This window comes from Parambassis ranga, unplaced genomic scaffold (genome assembly GCF_900634625.1).
Source record: "Parambassis ranga unplaced genomic scaffold, fParRan2.1 scaffold_21_arrow_ctg1, whole genome shotgun sequence".
Classification (NCBI taxonomy): domain Eukaryota; kingdom Metazoa; phylum Chordata; class Actinopteri; family Ambassidae; genus Parambassis; species Parambassis ranga.
Window position 1 is genome coordinate 8348775 of NW_021144767.1, and position 15767 is coordinate 8364541.

Genomic DNA, 15767 nt, shown 5'->3' on the forward strand with positions numbered 1-15767 from the left:
CACCGCAGTGTGGGAGGAAGCCTGGACGGAGCCAAGACGAAACCACTACTGGGCCATTAAAAACCGCAGACAGGACCGTTTTAAATCCACCATACATTTCAGATTGTGCCTCCTCTATGGGGTCAGATATCAAGAGACTAAAAAAATAAAACACAACATTAAGGAACATATTTCCACATTTTTTAAATGGAAATTTACTAATAAAACTGTGCAATAGTGAATATGTATTTATGTCAGATACTCACATGTAGAAGACTTTGGTTTGCCCAGTTATTGAATGTGTTCTTTAAGTTATTGGGACAGGTAAGACGGGGTACCCGCTCCATTTTTGGCTCACTTCGGGATTTCTAGTTTATCGGTTGATGCCTCCATTGTAGACTTCGTTCAGCCATTTTGTAGATGATTTAGAGAGGTGTTTCTGTAGGCCAAGTTTTGTTTTATTGCTTTCATTTATTTGGCACCACCTTCCTCCACCCACTACATGTGTTTTGGTTGTAACTTGGTTTGTCTGGCTTGTGATAAAAGCTTGTGCGTTCTTCACCCACACCTTGATTTACTGGCTCTGATTGTCATGCTGCATGTTTCCTTATGGAACGATGCTGATTGAAGAGTCTGTTTTTTGTATGCATTCTGTTTTTAATAAATGATTCAAGTTGAATAAAACATTGTGTCACTAGTGTTTATATGAAAAGTTTTCCCCTTTAAAAATAGACGATGTGTGCATTTGATAATAGAGTACTGTATCATCCATATGAAGTGATTGACAGACCTATAAAATGATTTTTTTTTTAAAGAAACGTGTGGAAAATTAACATTTGTGTACTCTTCTACAAGCCTCTTTGGGGGATCTTGTCTCCAATCCTCATGTTAATCTGTGGAAATTCTAGTTAACCATGAACTGACTTAACCTGTTTTCTTAGTCTTAGTTTGTTTTTTTCCAAAATAAAACATATTTGTCTAAATTAAAAACTTTAAAAGGTTATAGTTCCCAGCCATTTTCTATACATTTAGGTTTGTATACATATTAATACACATACTGTGCTAACAGGTTGAACAACAGTTCTCCAACCAAACTAATACTTTTACATTTCTTTACTTGAAAAGGCCCCTTACTGTAAAATATTGATATGAACTATATATATATATATATATGTTTGGAATTCTAAACATGTCATTCCAATATATATGTAAGACACAGGCACATACTAAAGCTTCTCTCATGCATGTGTTGTGCACCTCACGCCGTTGCACTTTAGCTCTCTGCTGTTATGATTATTGAACTTTTGAAACACTGACAATCTCTGCACATACCAAATACTGTATGGGAGTTCATGGGGGGGTTATCACAGAGTGATAATAGTGAACAATAACACGCAGTAAAAACAGCTGCAGAAGCACAAAATCACCAGTAGAGGAATCTACTGCTTTATGGGCTGTCAATCATTAACCGCTGCAATCTTTCAGCTCAGCCCAAATTTGTACACTTCCAGATGTCATGACAACGTGACAGCTCGCACTGTTGCGACATTTCATCTAAAGTTCAAGGTATCATAGCGCAGCTCTTTATCATTCAGCTGCACAGCTGCTGACCGGTCTGTGTGTCTCCAAGAACAGTCAAAGGTAAGCCGTACACTCCTTTCTTCTTTACAATAACTCTTAGGTTAGACATGAGGGTGTATTAAATTATATGTTTATTGATACATTGATAGAGTGTAAATGAAGTAGGGAGGCAAAGACGCCCTGTTTCTTAACTCTCTGTATGATCCATGTGTGATCTGTTAAACACAGAAAAAAAACTGAAAACTAAAACTCTGATTTTGTTCTTTTCGCTGTAGATATCAGTTATGATCAATGATCAATGATGGCAGCATGACTAATGTTATAAAAATAAAAGAATGATCGCAGAATTTTGAGCTCGTCCCTTATTGGAATCGTTCATTATTTCTGAAGCTCCCATAAATAATTAACTTGAAAATATGAAATATAATCAAATATTTCTTATTGTTATTATTACATATTGTTATTTTATTTATTTTTTCAGAAAACATGGGGGATTGGGGATTTCTGTCAGCTCTGCTGAATAAGGTCCAGTCGCACTCGACCGTCGTCGGGAAGGTCTGGCTCAGCGTGCTGTTCATCTTCAGGATCATGGTGCTTGGAGCTGGAGCAGAAAAGGTCTACTTCTACTTTATTGATTGATTATTTATTTATGCTGATCAATCTCTGTCCTCGGCTTCCTGGATTAATCTGGGAAAGATGTAACATAATCAGTTTTTTTCTGCTTATGTATATCACCACAGGAGGGCGCCAGCTTCATAATTCAGCCCACAAACGTTGTCTCCATGGTGATCACGGAAAATGACCATATTTTTCTTGGTATTTGCAGGTTTGGAGCGATGAACAGTCCAGTATGATCTGTAACACCAAACAACCCGGTTGTAAGAACGTTGCTACGACCACGCCTTTCCAATCTCTCACATCCGATTCTGGGTCCTCCAGATCATCTTTGTCTCGACCCCAACCCTGATCTACCTGGGCCACGTCATCCACGTCATCCACAAAGAGAACAAGCTCAGACAGTACATGCAGACCCACTCCAGGAGCGAAGTGGTCAAGATTCCCAAGTACTCCGACGACAAAGGCCACGTCACGATCAAAGGCAACCTGCTGGGGAACTACATGACCTCCATATTTTTCCGAATCCTCCTGGAGGTAGCGTTCATCGTTGGGCAGTATTATCTGTACGGGTTCGTCATGGACCCGAGAATCGTCTGCGCCAGAGCCCCGTGTCCCTTCACCGTGGAGTGCTACATGTCCCGACCCACTGAGAAAACCATCTTCATCATCTTCATGCTGGTCATGTCCTGCATCTCTCTTGTGCTCAACGTGGCTGAGATCTTCTACCTGGCGTGTTCCCGCTCGTCCAGAAGGAAGTCCAAAACGGTGCCGGCGGCCGCCATCGCCATCCACCCGCGCTTCAACGGAGATACCCTGATGAAAAACGAGAAGCTGGGCCTCCATGGCGCCTCTCACAGCACAGCGTGAAGAGCGCCATTTTGGATCCAAAGGATAAAATCTAGATGTTGATAGATGATGATATTGTTTCTGGAGCTAACCCTTTTTTAAAAAGTGGATTTTCTCGTGGTTATATTTAATTTTTATTGTTTTTAACTTAACATTAAGGGCCGGTTCTGTTTACATATCCAGTGAATGAAAGTTAAAGGGACCTGGCTCCTTACCTTTGACTCCTGGTCCAGTTTGCTTTGGCTTAAAGCCTATTTGTTCTAAACAAAATTTTAATAAAATTGTATGGTCTTAATAAAACTTTCAGTTTCGGCTTTATTGATGAATTGTATATATTTTATTTAATTTTTGTTATATTAATATGAATGAATGTCCTTGTGTGCATACCTGACTGTAAACATGATAAAAGTGTCACACTGCTACATCTCTGTTTCTCTTTATTCATCATACTTGATGACAAGTCACTAAACCATGACTCTGTATGAATTATTACTAACTTATTATGGTTTTTAATGTCTGCAAAATTAACCAACTCATTTGTTGTAACGACCTGTTTCTACTGCCCCCATGTGGTCATAATTAACTGTGCCCCATAAGCCCTAATACCTTTTATGGTACTGTAAGTGTGATAAATAAAAGGTTTCATCTCATTATATTTCTGCTTAGTCATGATAATTCCTGTTAACAAACTTTAAATCCATAATTCTTCTTGTCGTTTAGTGTTATATTATGGTGGTTTATATTATTAGGGTTTATAGTGAGATTATCTCACTAACGACTAAACTGAACCTGACGCTGACCCAGCATCACCGTGTTGGTGACATCTAGTGGTGAAGTGGAGACCAGCTCTGTTAACAGTTCATCACTGTGAGAGTCATTTGCTGATGTTGTGTTCAGCAAATGGTGGATCTGAGGAGGACCAAGGCTCCAGTGACCCCTACCAGCATCACAGGGGTCAGTGTGGAGGTGCTGGAGGAGTACAGATACCTGGGAATGTACTTGGACCACAAACTGGACTGGAGTAAGAACGTGGACATGTTTACAGGAGGGGCCAGAGTCGCCTCTGAGTCTGTGGAGCCATCATGTGTGCTGCTGTCTGCTGGGGCAGCAGTCTGAGGGTGAGGGGCATAAAGACTCAACAGAACCATCAGGAAGGCGGCCATGTTGTGGGAGAGGACCTGGACTCTCTGACAGAGGTGTGTCAGAGGAGGACGTGGTCCAAAATAAAGACCATACTGGACTGTCCCTCTCACCCGCTCCACACTGTGCTGACCAGCTACAGGAGCTCGTCCAGCAACAGACTCCGACTCCCACGATGCACCACTGAGAGACACAGGAAGTCATTCCTGCCTGTCTCCATCAAACCACTGAACTCTGAGCTGTGACAGTCACTCAGACCCTGTACATTCACACTGGTAGCTTATAGTCTTGTATATCATTGACCACAAGATGGCGCCGTTCACTCACAGAGCGGTGTAAGCCCCGCCCACCTCCTCCCGCACAGTGACCAGCTTCCTGTTCCTTCAACAACAGCTGGCAGCAGTTAAAGATGGCCGCCGCAACCTTAGCGGGGCTCGACAGCCACAGGATGGAGGAAAAGAAGCTGGAATACTTCTCCTCCATTAACTCCATGGCAAAGAAGATCATGCAGGAGCGGGAGAAAATTAAAGCCAAGCACGGCTCTTCCTGGGAGAAAATGAGCCCGCAGGAGCAGGACACGGCCATCGACAACTGGATGATGGATCCACACATCCGAGCCCGATACGCTATGCACAGAGTGGACCGCGAGGAACTGGTTTGTTATCCTAAGCTGCTCATTCAGACGGGGCAGAAGATCGTTCATTTCGGCGAGGAGGTACTGGAACCACGTCACATGTAGTTTAATGCTCTCATGGTGCGTGTAGGGAACAGAGCAGCCCGTGTGTTTATGCTAACAATAGCCACGTCGCCATTGAAATATGTTAGCAACGTCACCGCGGCTACTGGATGCGTAACCTAGCAACACATCATATTTGGCTCGCGGACTTTTTGACTTTGCTGCCATGTGGTGCTGCTCTGAATGTTAAACACACTTTAACTCTTGCTCCTGCACATGATGTGATCTGACACTGTTTGTTTGAACAGGACATCACCTGGCAAGATGAGCACTCTGCCCCCTTCTCCTGGGAAACCAAGGTGGGAACTCATCACAACAATGTGTTCTGACTCTGATGTACATCGTTGTAAAGACAGATGCTGATATAAACCATGGAACTTTAGGGCTTGTCTGAAAGCTTGGCAGCGGTATTGTTGTACTCATGCATGCAGCAGTAGCATGTTGCCACTGTGTGTGTGTGTGGAGGAGCTGCTGGGGCTCCACCCACAGTGAAACTCTGACTCACAAACCAGCAGCACAACCACAGATTATAAGACAACATTAGCAAGGATGTTTATGTATTAATTTACTCACACTACTGTGTATCCTAGTTACACATGTATGAACACAGGAGGCCACATTAGGATCATAGTGATTTAGGCCATGTCCATTTTGATCTTACAGTAAATAAGGTCGAACGTCATATGGTCACTGCTATAAGCTCTTTTCCATCTTTCAGAGTCAGCTGGACTTCAGTTTGACATCAGGCTCCACAGACCAGGGGATCTCTGCCTCACAGGCCGACTCCAAGCCCGCAAAGGCTCCTCACTCCAGCCAGCTGGGAAAAAGTACACCAGGAACCAAGGTGCGATCAGGCTTCATGTTGTCGGAGTGTACTCCTGGGAGTGTACTACTCCTGGGAGTGTAGTGTGATTTATTAGGAATGGGAACATTTGACTGATGGCTGTGAGCACAAATGATCTTTGTACTCGCAGATGATTCATGCTTGTAAACATTTTTAAATGCAGCTCTGAGTGCAAAGCATTTTTTTGATCAAGCGTCGCGGTTGTGCGATTTCAAAGGTGTCTGTCAGCGAGGGTCGGAGGGCAGAGGAGGAATCGTCATTCTGGAAGATCAGCGCTGAGAGATCCAGGCTGGAGGGCGAGCAGGCAGACTTCCAGTCCCTGACACCCAGCCAGATCAAATCCTTAGAGAAGGGAGAGAAACCCCTCCCCTCCTACCTCCGACAGGTAAGCAACCGTTTGTTGATCACCTCCATAAACTCACGTACTAGCTCGTTCATTCTAATCAGTCACATTCTTTTTCTGCAGGAGACCTCCGTCACCACCAAAGAGCCCGAGACAGTGGAGTCCCACCCTCCAGCTCCGACAAAGTCCACCAAGCAGAGAGCTCCAAAGCCTCCTGCTCCACTGCCCCCCATTCCAGTCGCCGTCAGCGCAACGCCGGCATCCATCTCCATTTCGCCGGCCCCGGCCCCACCCGTCAGCGTCTCATCATCGGTCGGAGGGTGGGAGAGGTCCCAGAGCACCCTGCCGTCCGTTAGCAACGCCCTGGATGAAGTGTTCTCCTCCAACCGTATGTCCAAGGAGAAAGAGAAAGAGGAGGAGGGCTCACACCACGTTGGTGCCAGCCCCACCTTTTCCCAGGTCAGTCACATGATCACACTTTCATTGATGGTTCATTTGATCATTAGCCCAGCTGTGTTCACAGTGTCTCCAGTAAGTCACTACATATTAGTGTGTGTGTGTGCATGCTTATATGTGTCTGCACCCTTGCTCTGCTTAGGACGTACAGTACCTTGGTCTTACCACACTGTGTCCTCATCCTTGGTGACACAGTACAAAGAGTGCATCTGATATCACTGCAACACTCGATGCCTTCTGGAGGCTTCCATGCAGTTACTGGAGATCAGCAGGACACACACACGTTTTGTCTCTAAAGGGACAGACCTCTTTAAATAGCGTCCTTTCTCCAACTTAAGCAGCTGTTTTTAATTTTCCATTGCATGTGTAGTTGGTGCTGTTTGGCCGTCCTGTCAGCTACAAACCAACTAGCTAGTCTCTCTGTAGGTAATCCAGTTAAAACCTGTCTTTGGACCATGTCCTCCGTCCCTCTGAAGTGTTTTAATATGTCCTCTCCTGTCTCCTTTCCAGTTTAACACAAGCAACAGCATCCTGAAGACCGGATTTGACTTCTTAGACAACTGGTAAACCACAGTCCCAGACCCATCAGCGCTCGGCACGAGTCGGCACTCATCATCACTCTAAAGGAGGACCACACTGCCACGACTACAGACATCCACATGTAGATTTAAGACCACCACATTTATGTTCTCTAATCATCTTCAGTGGCATGTTAAGACATTACGTCACCGCTCTCCCTGCTTTCAAACTAAATGCCAAACATTTACTCGGTTCTACTTCTGAAGAGCTTCGGTACTCTGACTTATTTATGTGTATTAACTTGGGAAAGTCTTTCATTTGTTTTGTGGCCACACTTATTTAGTTTGTCGACCGGCCATGATGATGTTTGCATTGTGAGCGCACAGTGACTCGGCTGCTGTTAGACACTAGAAAACATGGTAACACTAAAGCATCGTCCACTTAGTTTAATTTACACCGGTATATCAACATAGACCTTTACGGTTTAGCAGTGAAGTAGCATTCACTGCTGCAGTTCCTGCTCATAGTGCATCTACTAGACTTTAGCTTTATACAGTTCAGGGGCACGAAATTCATAGCCTGGGTTACCATGGGAACAGATGTTACAGTGCTCCTTATCACCTTATCTCCACCCTTCACCTCAAACTGAGCAATGATATGAACATGGTGTGATAGGGCAGAGTGTAGTGATCAGTAGCATTTGTGTCATAGAAATCCAACACATGACTAGAGAACTATTTTACTGACTTTATATTTATCTGCTGATTGTATCTTCTGCTACACATATATATATATATATATATTGCACTCACACATTTTGAGGTAAATGATTGGAAGGAACTAATCAAACCCTGTTTCTTGTCTTGCTTTCAAGAGTTCTGGTTATAAACTGAATTCCTTTATAATGATGGAAAAGTTTCCGCCCTTGGAAATAGAAGGTAATGAAAGCCACATCGACACAGCCTGTGAAGGAACAGCAGAGGTCACCACGGCAGTGGCTGCAACAAGTTCAACTCCCATGACATCATTTAGAGAGAGAGAGGGAAGGGTACCCGCTCTCAGAGGACATCTGGTCTAAAAGCATCAAGATCTGAATCCACCGTCTCTCTGAGAGGTTCATCCCGATGTGTCGATTTCAGGAAACCAGTGTGTTTCATACGTATGGAGGCTGAGAGGACTAGAACAGGGCAGGCAGTGTATTCACCTTACTCCTAAAATGAACAGTACATAATATTTGTGACTAAGCAGGTGTTAAAGTAAACATCTAAACTTAGCATTCACGTGGCTAGGCTTAGCTTAGCATGATCGTTCATCTGTCCAGGTGTCTTGAGGTCGTGGTTCAGACCACTACTAAACCGCTACCTTGGTTCAGTACTCCTGGTTAGGTCTGGAGTTCTTTATGCTAAGCTAGCAAGCTAGTTAAGCTGCTGATCAGAGAAGCTGTAGAACTGGCCTGGAGACCCCAGACCTTTGAACGGTGGAGTGTATCAGTCTTCATGATACTGTATATTTCTGTTTATCGTCCCTGTGAACTGAGGTGCCTCTGTCCCATCCAGATGCCATTCACCTTCCACTCTCTCTCTCTGCAGCACCCCCCCCCCACACTGCCAGGAGCCTGAATGGCTGCTTTGTGTTCAGCAAATGTTTGGTCCGAGGTGGAAATCATTGCTCGGTATTAAACTAAACAGAAACAAGCCTGTTATTGTGTGTAACAGTGCCGGTTAGTGTCACTACAGGGACACTTTATGAATGAAGGTTCATAAAGTCAACAGAAGATACTTGGAGTTGTCCTCGCATGACATTTCCCCTGCTTTTAGAAGTGTCGGTCATGTCTGAGAGGTGGAGGATACGTGGAAATTAGTCATCCAGATGTTTTTGTGCTGAGGAGATATGTATGGGAAAATATCTGCAAAATACTGATCCCCAGAGTACTGCATGTATTCTGACAAAAGACACACAAGAGATGGTGTAATAATACATTTAATTAACATTAAGGGCCTGGAAAAACCTCAGTCATCCATTGTGTTGCTGGAACAGCTGTGTGTGTGTGGACACATCTGTCCCTGTTGCTGCCGGCGCTCCTCCCAGTCTCCACATCGCAGAGACTTTCCTGAAGAAGCTTCCCCTCTGGAAACTCTACTGGATTCTTGTGGCATTTTAACTGGCATACCTCCCACTGCACACACACACATGCACAGGCTCTTACATAAGATTTATTGAAGCCATATTTTCTGTGCTGCTGCAGAGCTGATGCAGTAAAAAGGGCTGTGTATGTATGTACAGTATGTGCAATGTACAGACCAAAGGTAACCGGACCTGCAGAGAGACGGCTAAATGTAGCATAAAGAGGAGCTGAAGACTACTACCACCACACCGGCTACGAGAAGCAGAGAGCATCACAGAGAGCATGAGGGTGAAGATGCTGCAGGTAAAACTGGACTTGTCATGGACATGTAGCATGTTGCGGGTCGTCCACTCCTTTATAGATTGACAGCTGTCTTTCACAAAGGTCTGCACATCTTGCTGATGATCAATCCATCAAGGACCGATGATCAGCAGCACCTGCTGCAGCTCATTGAACCCTATGGAGGCAGTAAAGGGGGGTTATGTGTTGTTCTGCGTCAAACTGTAATGCCAGGCTAACAAAATGAAACCTTTAAAATACATTACAGCCGAGCTTAGAGAAGGTTGTTATTCTTGGTTTCTGGGCTGTTTACATTCTCAGAGATGAGTGCAGAGACCTGTGAATCACACAAAGAGTGGAAATGGGAGGTGGAAGGAGCTTTCCTGTTGTGTAGCAGGGAGAGAGAGAGAGAGGCAGGGATATTTTTTTAAAGGGGGTGTATACCAGCTCCCATTCACATTTCTAATGCCAAGGCTCCAGGAGAGAGAGAGAGAGCCTCAGAGGGAGTTTGAACTGCTGAAGGAACGGCTCACAGCTCCTGGGGGAAGCAGAAAATGGGACCGGCTGCCACCTCGCTCGCTCTCCTGTGTTTATGTTCTCTGGGTGTTCCTGCAGGGACGGCCGGCGCTGCACCCACACAGGTCAGGACTTTGTGTGCTCTGCTGAAACATTCTCTGTTCGCTGTAGTGTTCAGGGACACACTGAAGCCTTTCACTGTTCTGAGCGTATATTAATGATGCTACAAAAGGATTCATGACATTTTGATTAATCACATGTGTCTCAGATTTTCAAAATAAAGCGCCGTAGGATCCCTCTGAACATGATCCAGATGTGTTCAAGGAGCCCAGGCTTTGATGGAAATGTGTTTGTGTGTGTTGAAGGAGTCCCTGCCAGAGGTGAAGAAGACAAGGGGCGACGTTCCCGACATCCTCCCAGAACCGGAGCCAGAACCAACCAACCCAGTGTCAGACTTTGAAAACTCTTACAACTACATATGTATGTCATACATGTTTAATAACCTTCACCTGTCTCTGTTCTTTCATACATGTCAGCTACCTTCTTCTATGTGCTCTCAGTGTCTAGACTAGCAGGCATGGACCAGGCCATCCACAAGCTGAGCGTCGGTCACTACACGTTGGATGTTAAAGTCACCCAGCTGATGGACCGTCTGACCAGGATGGACGGTAAACCCATCATATCCAATCATAGCCGGAGTTTATTGTAAAGAATGTACGGAGGCTCTGATTGGTCAGATTAACACATACCACCCACCACTCAAGAGATGCTCTAAAACAATGACACGATGACCTGGGAACACTTCATTGGTTCTTGAACATGATGTCACCTGATTGACAACAGTCATTGCTAGCTGTATGCTAACATGCTACCCCAGCATTGCTAAACAGTTGGCTAAGCCTGAATTCTTATCTGAGAGATGCTGTGAAATTTCATTGGATGCTAATTTAGGACACGCCCCCGTGTGCAGGATGAGTCATCAAATTTTTTTTAAATTTTTTTTTTTTTGACCAACCCTTGTTTCTGTCATTGTTCGATGTGTTGAGCCGTCTAACATCTGCAACCCCTCTCTAAACGACAGCCAAAGTCGGGGAGCTGGAGGACAGCATCCGAGAGGTCTATCAGCACAGCAAGGACAACCGCAAGGAGATCGGAAGACTGGAAGGTACGAGCTGGTGTCCCCTTCTTTTATGTATGTTGTTAGGCAACACTTACATTTGATTTGCTGAAAGTGTAAATAACAAAGAACTGACAGATGAGAGAGGCCCTGAAGCAGCACAGCATGCCACAGTGTGAACCGCAATAACACAAACTGCAAGCCCAATCACCTTGTGTCTGTTTATGTGTTTGGGAGCGTAACCAAGCCAGGACAGATGGAAATCAGGCGCATGATACAACATGTAGCTGGTAGACACGAGCTGTTTGTTCAAAGCTTGCATCAAAGAGGTTCACTGGAATTTTGCAGTACGCAGCACAGCTCTCTTTCCAAATTAAACAGCCAAAATACTGGAGGTTGATACAGGGCTTGTTTTGGTGCAGGCTCATAACAGTAGCAAATAGCTAGTGAACAGATAAAGATTTCATAGTGAAGATACTCAGGAGCTGGAGGAGACCAAAGCAAAAATAAAAACATCAAATGTCCGACAAGCCAGGTGTCGATAACGGTGATTGTGGTCAAAGCATGTAACATGAGTCAACGAGTCTCTGAAACTGGATCGTCAAAAAACCAAACATAACACCAGGGGAAAACAAAACGGCTTGTGGGGACTGGGGGGGTCGAACCCTTGACTCCACAGTAACACTGTGCGTGTGTTCCCCACCAACCCTCCGGCTACCTTACACTTTATTTTTAAGACTGTTGAGGGGTGTATCAGTCCCACATTTATGTTATAGTCCCTGCTTCCACTTCACAATGTGTTGATCTGATTGGTTGAAGATGTTTCTGCGCCTGCTTGACTAAACCTGACCTGATCCTCTTTGCTTTGCAGGATGCCAAAAGGGACACCGGGTAGGCTACAAATGTTACCTGGTGTACAACAGCTACGAGGATTACGCCGGAGCGTCCAGGAAGTGCCTGGAACGCGGAGGACGCATGGCGATGCCCCGAGACCGCAAGGAGCAGGAGGCCCTGGCCGACTACGTCAAGTCCTTCTTCCGTCCGGGGAACTGGCCCGTCTGGCTTGGCATCAACGACCTCCGATCCGAGGGCGCGTACCTGTTTGACGACAGCACTCAGGTATCGTACTTCCAGTGGCGCAAACACTTCCTGTCCAGCCAGCCGGACGGCGGGAGGCGGGAGAACTGCGTGGCCATGTCGTCAGACGATGGTGACTGGTGGGACCACTACTGCGATCGGACCATGAACTATGTCTGCGAGTTCGACGACAGGGTGGCTCTTTAGTACGAGTCACTGCAGCAGCTGTTCTTAGAAATACGTTCTAATTTATTTTTGCTTTAAAAGATTCGGCGGTGGAAGAAATGTTTTAATATAAACATCCAATATAATGTCGTTTAGCATTTAGCTTAGCATCGTGTCAGCACTGTATCTTGCAGTAAATCTGCACAAATTCCTACGTTTCCATTTAAGTCCTTTACTGAATCCAGTCTTATTAGATTCTGGTGTTATTAATACGATATTCATGCAGAAACATTCAGCTGTGGTATTTGGTACAAACAGAAACCTGGCAGGACGTGTCTGACACAGGGTGGGACTCTGTTCACACCCATGCTTTAGCCAGAGGAGCGCTCCTGACCTCCATTCACCTCCTTTGCAATGATCAGGACGTCCCGTGGTGAGCGCTACACCGTCACAAGGCTGAATGTGAATGGCTGCCCGTGATCTTCAGTAAAAAGCTTTACGCATTTGTAGGGCTAGGTATTTTGACCAATATCAAAATAAAACTTTATGACACCTTCATTTGTTACTACTTGTTTTAGAAAGATTAAGATTAAGCATTACTTTATTAATCCCTGTGTGTGTGTATATATACATAATTTGTTGCTATGGTTACACATGGGTTTGTTTTCTAAAGAATTGAAGCCCTGCCTTCTTTTTGTGGACCACATGGGACCTCATTATTGAGAAAAATGAATGGTGGTCAATGGCAAAATATGTATTGATCTGGATGTATGTACGCCACACATATCATATATGTTGACCACCATTCATTTTTCTCAATAACTTGGAGCACATGACTACAGTCCACCTAGACTCCTAATACAGGCAAAGAGGCGGAGCATAATTAAATCATTTTTTTATTTTCAATCATAAAAAATAAAAATCATGAAATATTTTTGGTACCATGTTGTAAACATGTTTATTTCCAATGTGAACATGTTAACATGGGAGTCTATAGGGATTGACTCACCTTTGGAGCCAGCCCCTAGAGGCTGCAGTGTGAACTGCAAGCGCAACACACAGCTGATTCAGGTAACGTCACACAGCCCACAGCTCCTAGCAAATCATGCGTTTATTTTATTCATAGGTATTCATACATACTTTTATCATTTGTTAAAATCTAAAGACATCACTTCTCATCACGACCTGATTGTTATTTGAAAGTTAATTCGCTCTACTCTTCATAAACACTGACACAACGGAGAGGAGCAGATGTCTTTTCTCTCAGCCTCGGCATCAGTCAGCACCTCTTCATGGCGCCATGAGAGCGAGGAGTGACGTCATCAATGCGAGTCGAAGAGCTGCTCTTCTTCTGTGGCGTCAGTGCCCCAGGCACACACAGTGTCTGTGTTCTACACGGCGTCCGTGGAGCCGCCCGCTGAGTCCGCCGCCTGCAGGACGTCTTTTCACCGCCGGCCTGTCCAGAGGGTTTTTACTTGGATGACAGAGAAGCACCGCCCCTGCTTCGTCCAGCAAAAAGTCACCCGCCCAACTAAAAAAAAAAAGTCCTGTTAGTGAGGGAGACCTGAGCCATGTGACGTTTGTTTTCCATCCGCACCTGGTAGATGTCTTCCAGCAGACGAGGAGGGATGTCAGGGAAGTCTCTGTCTGCGAGTGTGTACTCCGAGTAATGAAGCAGGCACTCGAACTTCATCACCTTTGAGTAGGACGAGCCCAGGCCGAAGCTCCTGTAGACCTGCAGCAGGAAAGATGTGTCCAGTTAGCAGCACCTCATGTGGGATGCTTTCCCTGGCACACTTGCTAACATCTGGTGGGTGACTTGTCAGAAAAACAGGTGTTTTTGGTCATCGGACACGTCATCAAACAGCTGCTGGGTGCGTCTGCTCCCCATGCAGCTGCCCACCAGCACAGAGCGTCTGCTGAACGTCTCCAACCTTCTCTTGCTGATCCAGCAGCATTTCGAAGGTGCATTCCGGTCTGCATCCAACCACAGCCGAGCTCCTTCTGCGCCGCCGAACGAAACCACCAAGACCCGCACCGACCGAGCGCCCCAGGAGGGCCTGCACGCAGCACAATGACAGAAAATCAGAACCTACTCGTCAGCAGCGTAGTTACTAGCATACATGCTAATGAGCTTCCTGTGAAGCAGCTGAACACACTGCTCGACTCCACACGAAACATACAGAGCATGACTGTGAATGGAACACAATGGCAGAAACACTGACCTGACTGGCCGCCAGCTCGGTCACGTGGTCTCGTCACGGCAGTCATCCATAATGTCTGATGAGAACCAGCAGCAGCTTCTGGTTCTGACCCAGGTACTGACTCAGGGTCACGCTCCTGTTAAACACACATATGTTGACAAAAGCACACGGCATACACCACTTGTGACACGTCTCCGTCGGGTGCTGTGTGAACCTGCTACCTACTTTCCGGTCCGTCCGTCGGTGAACTCCGTCTCATGGCTCAGCCTGTCCGCCATCTTTGTTCCCGACAGCTGCCCATCTGTTGTCTGAAGGCCTCGGTCCACACTCTCCAGGAAGGAGTCCCACTCACTCTGCGTGAGCACACACACACACTATATATATATAATGTGTAGTCGCCTAGTCTGAGTACAGATGATATCAAGCGTATGAACTGAAACGTATTCAAAGTGTGGAAAAGAAGACGACAGACAGACCTCCAGCTGCAGAAGGTCCTCTACCTTCTCCCTCACTGCTGCGTCTCTGAGAAAAACAGGACGAAGATCATGATTCGTGGCTGTAATCTGGATTAGTAATCAATGGATTATTGTGTTCACTACTCATTTGCACGCTGTAATCCATACTCCACTGATAATGCTTTTTGCCATAGCGCCCTCCGCTTCACTCTTCGTTTTCACCCCGAGGCTGCCCAGTAACAACAGCATACATGGACCAGGACGTCACGAGTCCATGACACAGATGTGTAGTAACTTACCTTCTGTAGAGGCCTGCTCCGGCTTGTGATCAGCCCAAACAACGGGTGATCTTGTGCGGGACGAAATCTCCAAGGAGGCTGCAGGAGAACAAGGGGGCCACAGTCACGGCTCAGGCTGGATTGTGTTGGCAAATATGCATGACGGGGATTACAGCAGCCACCTTGATGCCAGAGGGGCCCTTCTAATCCGCTGATCTGCTTTAACTAGAGGCATGAAGAAGGCGTCTGTGTCCCAGTCACACAGTGCTCATGTGAGGCATTAGAACACCTAATTAATACATGTATCCATATTTTAATCCCACCTAGGCCTGCATTCACATTTCTTTCTTTACATTAGAAGGTTTCAACCCTTTGAAACTGTTCTCTTCAATGATTGGCTGATTGTTTGTCCCTACTTCCGCCTAAATGTGCACAGAGTTACTCTTCTTAAATATATTACATTTCAAGAGAAGCCGCATTAATCAGCGG

At 45.6% G+C, this 15767-nt stretch overlaps 4 protein-coding genes and 1 pseudogene across 5 annotated transcripts in view; 4 read left to right on the forward strand and 1 right to left on the reverse strand.

Annotated features, from left to right (window-relative positions):
• LOC114429904 (dihydroxyacetone phosphate acyltransferase-like) overlaps nucleotides 1–1862 on the forward strand; it is a 4392-nt gene extending 2530 nt beyond the window's left edge. The window contains exon 4 of the mRNA XM_028398514.1: nucleotides 1836–1862. Coding sequence (XP_028254315.1) covers nucleotides 1836–1862 — 27 coding nt within the window. The remainder of the gene's footprint in view (nucleotides 1–1835) is intronic.
• Nucleotides 1492–3342, forward strand: LOC114429797 (gap junction Cx32.2 protein-like). The gene is given in 4 exon segments (XM_028398444.1): nucleotides 1492–1620; nucleotides 2042–2175; nucleotides 2387–2444; nucleotides 2447–3342. Coding segments are annotated over 3 exon segments (786 nt in total). The 5' UTR covers nucleotides 1492–1620; nucleotides 2042–2046; the 3' UTR covers nucleotides 3046–3342.
• Nucleotides 3343–4546: 1204 nt separating this feature from the next.
• Nucleotides 4547–7128, forward strand: LOC114429786 (uncharacterized protein C1orf198 homolog). The gene is made up of 6 exons (XM_028398428.1): nucleotides 4547–4879; nucleotides 5149–5199; nucleotides 5619–5744; nucleotides 5962–6129; nucleotides 6211–6546; nucleotides 7054–7128. Exons 1-6 carry the CDS (start codon nucleotides 4574–4576, stop codon nucleotides 7108–7110), a joined length of 1044 nt encoding a protein of 347 aa, XP_028254229.1. The 5' UTR covers nucleotides 4547–4573; the 3' UTR covers nucleotides 7111–7128.
• A 2179-nt stretch (nucleotides 7129–9307) lies between these two features.
• LOC114429795 (C-type lectin domain family 11 member A-like) lies at nucleotides 9308–12812 on the forward strand. 2 transcript variants are annotated; one of them, XM_028398441.1, is made up of 6 exons: nucleotides 9308–9490; nucleotides 9940–10107; nucleotides 10348–10462; nucleotides 10543–10650; nucleotides 11064–11147; nucleotides 11971–12383. In XM_028398441.1, the coding sequence occupies exons 2-6, from the start codon at nucleotides 10021–10023 to the stop codon at nucleotides 12381–12383; spliced, it is 807 nt and encodes a 268-aa protein (XP_028254242.1). In that variant the 5' UTR covers nucleotides 9308–9490; nucleotides 9940–10020. The 2 variants fall into 2 exon arrangements, with proteins under 2 accessions (XP_028254242.1, XP_028254243.1); XM_028398442.1 differs by lacking the exon at nucleotides 9308–9490 and having other exon boundaries at nucleotides 9915–10107; nucleotides 11971–12812.
• Nucleotides 12813–13700: 888 nt separating this feature from the next.
• LOC114429905 (uncharacterized) lies at nucleotides 13701–15202 on the reverse strand (annotated as a pseudogene).
• Between the last annotated feature and the right edge of the window lie 565 nt (nucleotides 15203–15767).